The sequence below is a fragment of the Choloepus didactylus genome, chromosome 5 (assembly GCF_015220235.1).
Source record: "Choloepus didactylus isolate mChoDid1 chromosome 5, mChoDid1.pri, whole genome shotgun sequence".
NCBI classification, from domain to species: Eukaryota; Metazoa; Chordata; class Mammalia; order Pilosa; family Megalonychidae; genus Choloepus; species Choloepus didactylus.
Window position 1 is genome coordinate 57,371,894 of NC_051311.1, and position 7,823 is coordinate 57,379,716.

General features: G+C 36.8%; 1 protein-coding gene across 2 annotated transcripts in view; it reads left to right on the top strand.

The window, feature by feature from the left end:
• Positions 1-6,984, top strand: part of SLC35B4 (solute carrier family 35 member B4) — a 30,038-nt gene extending 23,054 nt beyond the window's left edge. The window contains exons 7-10 of one of the 2 annotated variants that reach the window (XM_037836129.1): positions 1,232-1,341; positions 2,686-2,761; positions 5,539-5,614; positions 6,495-6,714. In XM_037836129.1, the coding sequence (XP_037692057.1) occupies positions 1,232-1,341; positions 2,686-2,761; positions 5,539-5,614; positions 6,495-6,573 (341 nt within the window). In that variant the 3' untranslated portion in view covers positions 6,574-6,714. Of the gene's footprint in view, positions 1-1,231; positions 1,342-2,685; positions 2,762-5,538; positions 5,615-6,494 lie in introns of both variants that reach the window. The other variant, XM_037836128.1, reaches the window with a different exon arrangement.
• The last annotated feature ends 839 nt before the right edge of the window (positions 6,985-7,823 follow it).

Below are 7,823 nucleotides of genomic sequence, written 5' to 3' on the forward strand. Positions count from 1 at the left end.
GTGTAGAAGCTTCTGCAAAAAAAGGGGCATGTTAGAACAATTTCTAGGTGACCCATTCCTAAATCTTAGATTTATTTTCTTCATAAGTTAGGTGTTCCTTATGGCAGTGTTCCCAAACCTGGCTGACCATTAGAATCTCCTGGAGATTTTTTTTTAAATGCAAGTATCTCTTTGTAGAATTAATGAAGACAACTGCTGTAGAGCTTTGTTCTCACATTATATGACATGAGAAGTGAAACTTTCCAGGTGCTGTCAGTGGTAGCAATAACAGATTGAGACTGATCAAAGGAGGAGTAATAGGATTGAAAGAACTATGTTCTCCTTGCTTCTTGGCTTTGAAATTTTATCTCCATAGGTTGCTATTCTTAACGTAGAAAGAGCTCTTATAAGCTATTAGAAAAATACTGTACCCAATAAGAAAAAGTTGCAAAGGATATGAACACACAGTTCATGGGGAAAAAATTAATGTCCAATAATTCTGTGTTCAGCATCAGCAGTCTAGTAATCAAAGAATGTAGCTTGAAACAAAAATGCAGTGATTTTTTAATCTTTGGCTTATCATATTGGCAAGATAATAAATAGTAATTCTCATTGTTGCTGAGGGTACAGTAAGACAACCTGTCTCATATAAACCATTGGAGGTACAAATTGATATAGCCTTTCTGGGGGTGGGGGGTGGGGCAGAATTTATATTGAGTTTTTAAAATGTTCGAAACCTTTGACTCCGTAATTCCACATATGAGAGTTTATCCTAAGGAAGTAATTGACATTTTGTTTAAAGATTTATACATGAGCATATACATTGATTTTAATAATGAAATAATTAGCAATAATTGAATCATTCTCATATTGTAAAACATTTAAGTTTGGTACATACACAATAGAATATCATGCTGCCAATTAAAACATGCTTTTGAAAAATTTTAATGTCTTGAAGGAAAAGTCCAGGGAAAAAATAGTGAAATAAGCAAGATATAAAATTTTATATGCAATCTGCTTCTGTCTTAGTGTCAAAAATATATACATAAATGTATACAGAGGTGTAGATAACCATCAAAGATGGGGTGGTATTGTTGGGGCTGCTTCTAATTTACTTTTTAAAATTTTCTGTATGTTCTACAATTAGTTTGTAATGTTTGTATGATTTTTAAAGAATCAATAAATGTTCTTTAAGAAAACTTCTGGAAATTGACAAATGCAGGTATCTTATAACACAACGTTTGCATTTTAGGTATCGGGGCACTGACTTTCGCTCTTCTGATGTCAGCAAGGATGGGTATATTCCAAGAGACTGTATACAAACAATTTGGGAAACATTCCAAGGAGGCTTTATTTTATAATGTAAGCAACTTTTTGAACCTAGGGAAGGTGAAAATTACTAAATTGCAATATGTATTTCAACAGAAAAGTGCTCTCCTTCTGATGTAGTTGAAGGATCAATCAGTTTATTATTGGTAAACCACTGTGGGACTGAAGTACTTTTAATAGGGTGCTAATGTGCAGTCTAAGCCACAGGATGGTCAGTTTCCCACACAGGATGATCATGATCAATCACTGTGAATAAAACATGTCTCTTAACCAGGGGCAACCTCACTTCCAATGTTCCTGAAGATGAAATCACCTTAAAACCAATAGGAAAACCTGGAAATGTAAAATAAGTTCCAAAAGCAAGATGCCAAGGGTGATAAATGCAGGCAGGCATTTGAGAGGTAGAGTTTGGAGAGGATGGGGATGAGGGGAGCAAATCCCCCAGAGGAACTTTATTCGTTTGATAGTTTAATTAGCTAATTACGTGTGTTTGAGCCTCTTTGTTTTAAATAGATGATCTAGAGCCACCTCCTCTAACTTTCCCTTTCCTTCTCCCTCTTTCTCATTGCTATAATGATCAAAGCATAGCGCCTCAAGGTCAGTGCGAGATAGTTGCCTCCAAGCTGTTACCCCAGGGATTGTTTTGCTGCCAACCATTGGTACTGAAGTTGCAAACATGCATTTTAATTGGAGACATTTAATTGGAGCTAGAGTATACTGGTGGGAATTTTTAAAATAAAGTAACATTCTCTTTGGTTCACATCTCTCTTTTAGAATATTAGCTAGCACATAGTAACTGCTCAGTAAACTGCTCAGTAGCTGTGATTTATTATTACTGTGCTGGTGATGCTGGGTTGTTGCTAAGTGCATTAAGGTGTGTTTACCTTATTGTTTCCTCTTCCTCTTCAACCTCTTTTCGTTCTTGTCCTCATTTCTTTTCCCCGACCTCTTATTTGTCCTCAAGTCTCCTTCCCCTCTAGTTCCTTAAACTCCTTGAAATCTGCCTTTGTAGTCTTCATAATTTTTAATCCATTATATTTTCTTAGCATTTAGTAGAATTTAGCATATCCTTTTGGGTAGAAAGACTATGTATTTAAATTTCCCCATTTACTTTTTGTTGAGGAACGAATGCTATCTCTGATTTTTGTTGTGTCTGTCTGTAATGGTCGCTCCATAAAGGCAAGAACTGTAATCTGGGGCTTGATACCATGCCATGCAATGCTAAGTGGTCAGAAGCACTAGGTACATTTAACTTAGTCAGTGTAACTTGCTTTTCTTACTTTATATTGCTTGTCAACTTGTAAAACTTTCAAACGTTGTGAAGCTACTCTATCATGTTTTTGCATTTAAATTTATGTAAAATTTTTTTTCCCGTAGCATGCCCTTCCGCTTCCTGGTTTCATCTTCTTGGCTTCTGATATTTATGAACATGCAGTGCAATTCAATAAGTCTGGTGAGTTTGAGCTTATATGGTAAAAATGCCTGACACTTTTGAGGCAGTCTCAGTTTTACTCTTGACACGACCATTGTTTTTTTCATGATCGTATCCAAATCATTCTGTCTGTCTTGAAACTGTCCCCCATTCTACCTTCCAAGAATGTAATGCTGGTAATGAGTAGTTGCAGCAGCAAAAGCATTTCTTAATTATTTGCAAATGAAGCAAGAGAATATCTTCAGTTTTTCTGTTTTGCTTTGGAATTTGTGTTTGCATTTGAGTGTGGATTGTTTGATGTTCTGAGAACACAAACAAAAACACTGCAGAAATTAGCATCATGAGAAGGCGGGCAGCAGTCCAGCTCTCTCCACTCCTGTTCATCCTTTTTTGCTGGGAAAAGAGCAGAGATGCTTTTGGGTCCAGTCCAAGCTGATAGGGCTGTTTTCTGAGTTACAGGTTGGACAGGCAGCAAGAATAAGTAAAATTAGTTTCAAATGTCTACAGTTTAAATTAGCTGCTAGTTACCATAGTGTCTAATAAATTAGCTATAGACTGTGGATTAACTTGAAAGGAATTGACTAGACAGAGTGTTACAGTGACGAATGAGCACATAAGGAACAAATCAACATGTTTAAAATCAAGGCTTTATGTTGTGCATACCTAGAATGGTAAGTATGTTCTGTAGAATGGAGGAGGCACTCAGTAAAAATTCCTTGGCTGTTTTTTGGGGAGTTGTGAAGTTGGGACTGCTCTCTGCTTGAATTTGCAGTCTTGGTTAAAAAATATTTGTGATGAAGGTGGTATGTAAGAAAGCCTTTAAGACTCTGAATTACTCAGAATCGTTTCTAATTTTTGACAATGGTTCTTAAGGTCTCTGAGATTCCCCTCACAGCAAAGGAGAAATATTATCAAATTCCTTGTAACTGAATTAGTTCCTAGAATGCTTTTTCTGAAAGTCTCGGTGCTGGGTTTTTTAATGATAAAAAGTGTTTTAAAATCTACCTTCAACTTCAGAATTATCCCTAATTATACATTTTTTTTCTCTTGCTTGTCTCAAGGTTAAATATATCAGATGAACCTGTTATCCCTTAGATTTTCGATGAGAACTAAATATCCATCTAAATATTTTAAGTCATACTGTTTGTCTTTTTCCTCAGGCAGTTTGATACAGTGCATCTCTGAAGTTATTAAACAGTGATCACATTTGTTAGCTGCCTTTTCATTTTCAATACTTGCTAAGTGTATCAAAGACAACAGAGTACCAGGTTACTGGGATTGCCTGCTAGTCCAGGACACACAGTGATAATGAATGGTCTTTTTTTATGCATATGACTATTTACTTTTTTGCAAAAGAAAATTAATATTCATTTACTAACCAGGTCTCACCATTATTTTATCAGAATTTCTGATGTTGTGCTTTCTAATTCAAACCCCAACAGAAATTTAACAATACAAAAACAAAAAACAAAAAACAAAACACCTGACCCATTAAGGAGGATTGCTACATCCTTATTCTCTTTGCTCTTGGATATTTATTTTCTCCCAAATATTATTTACAGTGTAAGAATTATTATATAAAACTAACATAAATTGATTTTAATTAAAAAGGGTTACTCACAGTTCCATTTCCCTACACATCAGTTAATTTCATTTTTTTCAGTTTCCTTCTGCATTGTCTTCTTGCGTATATTCTTACATAGTTGTAATCCTTGTGTAGATGTGAATTTATATTTGCTTTTTCACTTTCATTAGACTATATGATCTTTATGATATTTCTTTTTACCAAACGGAGAACACCTTATTTAGTTAAAATAAATTTGCTTACCTAGCCATTGCCCCATCATTGGACATTTAGATTGATTCTGGTTTTTCCTTCTTAAAAATAGTGCTACAGTGAATGCAGAACTTTTTTTCTTCTTTTGCATTATCTAGGGTTAATTCCTAAGAATGGGCATGAATACTTTTATGGCCCTTAATAAGTACTATGAAATTGATTTTTAAAAGAATGACACTAATTTATACTACCACAAACTAAATGACCACCAGTTCTACTACCACCTTGCCAGAATTAAGATATGATATATAAAATTTTTAATTGCTTATTTAATAGGTATAAAATGGTCCACTCTTGTTTAATTTGAAATTCTTTGATTACTGGTGGGATTGAACTAATTTCCAAATGGCATTTGGTTATCTTTCCTCTTGTATTTTAAGGTAATATTTTTCACTTCTTTGTGTGTAACAGTCCTTGGTAAAATGGAATCCTATTTAGGTGAATTTTAAAGAGTTTATTTAAACGTTAAAATAAATTATTGACTTTAAAAAACAAATTTAATGACTTTGGAGGCTGACGTACCCTGGAATCAAAGCAAGTAAAATGGTGTATGGTCCAAATCTATTTGTGATGCTGTGTCAGGGAAAAAATGTTGATGTCCCTGTTAGGTTCAATTTGTATTATTTTGCATAAAAAGATGACAAGTTTAGACTTCAGAAAGTAATATGACTATATTCTCTCTTTTCTTTATTAGAGAAATTCTGGGTTTACAGAACAATCATGCATAAAATACAGGATTCCCATATATCCCCCTATTATTAACACCTTGCATTGGCATGGTACATGTTACAATTGATGAAAGCACATTTTTATAATTGTGCTTATTAACTATAGTCCATGTTTAACTTGGGTTTCACTATGTAGTACTCTATATATACTGTGTACACTATGTAGTATATTTACATGGATTAAAATTTTTTTCTTCTGTTGCCAAATATGTATTGTCTTTTAACCTTTGCAGAATTATATCAAGTTCCAGTTGTTGGTGTGACAATGCCCATCATGTGGTTCTACCTCCTTATGAATGTTATCACTCAGTATCCTTTGGACTCCTCTACCATATTATCTCTTCTGTGTCGTTTTGGCATAGAAAATACTTATTCTTTTCTTCTAACAGTGCAGAGACGTGAGTTTTGTTTTTGCCTTGATTTATTCTGCAGTAAGTAGGAGACAGAGAGTATTCAGTGAGCGCCTTTGTGGAAGGTAAAAGAGATGTTAATGTGCAGTGGGTCACAGTGAGGGGAGTAAATCACCTAGCAATGTGAAGGAAATTCTCTGGCTAGAAATTTAGGAGTCCACTGAAGAATTAAGAAGTGGTATATGACACTACTGTTATTTCTACCTGGGGTTTTCTGGTATCTTGGATATTTCAGGATATCTCAAGTTGCCACAAAATTCTGAAAAAAAAAATTCAAGTTAATGAAAACTGATTTTTTAATAACTATTTTGAACGACCTTAAATTTATAATAAAATTTGTTGTCTTTGAAATAATGAAACAGATTGAGATTAATCTCTTTCCTCTGAAGTCACCTCCTAGAGTTGTCATACAGAGTTCCCTTTTTGGAGGAGAAGTTAGAAGGGCTGGGAATAAGATCAAATAAAGGAGGGGGGTGATCGTCCTTACTGAGAGTGTTGCTACTCTGTCATTACTTTGGAGATGACTTCCTTTGTAAACCATGGGAAGAATCCAGAATGAGAATAATGGGAGATTTTTAGGCGGTTTCCAATTGGGACCCCCACAAGATGTCAGGGCAGAAATTCTGCAGGATGTTTGACCAAGGAGGAGCTTCAGAGCAGCCCTAGCAGAACTCATGTTCTCTGGTTCTTAGAATAAAAATTTAAGCCAAGAAACATGCCGGATGGTTCTCCTCACTGATCTCCTGAGTAAAATCTGCGCCAAATGACCTTAACCCCAGTCCTTCAGGTACGTGTGCATCCGAGGCGTGTTCATCCTCACGACAGAATGTGCCTCCCTCACAGTCACACTCGTCGTGACTCTACGCAAGTTTGTGAGCCTCATCTTTTCCATCTTGTACTTCCAAAACCCATTCACTCTGTGGCATTGGCTCGGCACCTTGTTTGTTTTCATTGGGACCCTAATGTATACAGAGGTGTGGAACAACTTAGGGGCCACAAGAAGTCAACCTGGAAAGGAGGACAAGAAGAACTGAGGTCGGCCTGGAATAGATGGACGAGTGTCAGAGTGAAGGAGGGGCTTGGCGAAGGTCTGGCTGCCATTTCACGTTTGTTAATGCTGAATTACCCCACAGTATTGAGCCAGTTTGGAACAGAGAGTCCTCGGAAGGAGGAGACTTCTCAAATTTCCCATGGCTATACAGACTAACATTTGTAGACTCTGAATAGAAATCCCTCAACTCTGAAATAGAAAAAAAAAGTTCTATACTATTGAACAGCCTATTCATTTGTTATTTTTCTTTTGTTTACCAAAATGTTCAGTACTATACTTGTTTATTGAATTCTGAGTCACCAGAGGTACTAGTTTTATATCTGTCTTTTTGGACAAAGACTATCCCTTTTGTTGCTGTTCTGATGATTCTCTGCCATATCAGTCATTATCATCCTGTGGCCTCATCCCCTTTTCTCCTGTCATCCCCCCACTCGCAGCAGTACTTGTCAGTCAATCAGATGGTCCAGGTTGCATTATCAGGAACAACTACCTGGCCTGGTGAACTGAGACACCACTAATGTTGGAGCTGGACCTCCTCCAGCATGTGGGACAGGGAGCAGCTGTCCCTGTGAGCCGGGTGACACTGGAGCAGGAAAGTGGGAACCCTCTTTCCCACATTTTGCTGTTTCGTTTTTTTGGGGTTTTTTTTGTTTTGTTTTTCTATGCAAAAGTAAGATGCTTTCTCATCTGTTGCTTTTTGTGGTTAGAACAAACCTGTAGCACATCTATATGGCACAATGTTAATGAGAAAGAAAGGTTGCATATGGATTTGAAAAAGAGGCTTTTCCCCTCGATCTTTCACGTGAAGACCATTAGCCTCGAGCTGAGATGACAACGCCAGGAAGGCCCAGGGAGAGCAGCCGTGGAGCCGCAGCTCACTCTCCAGGCACAGGCAGGCACACGCAGGGCTGCTTCCGAGTGGGTCGGTTAAGGCTTCGAAAGGCTTCTGAGCCAGGGAGACGCAGCTCTGCCTGGCAACTCTAATAGAATCCCAACCAGTCAGGCTAATGAATAGACATATATATAACATATAGTTGGGGGCGGGTGTGTGTGTGTG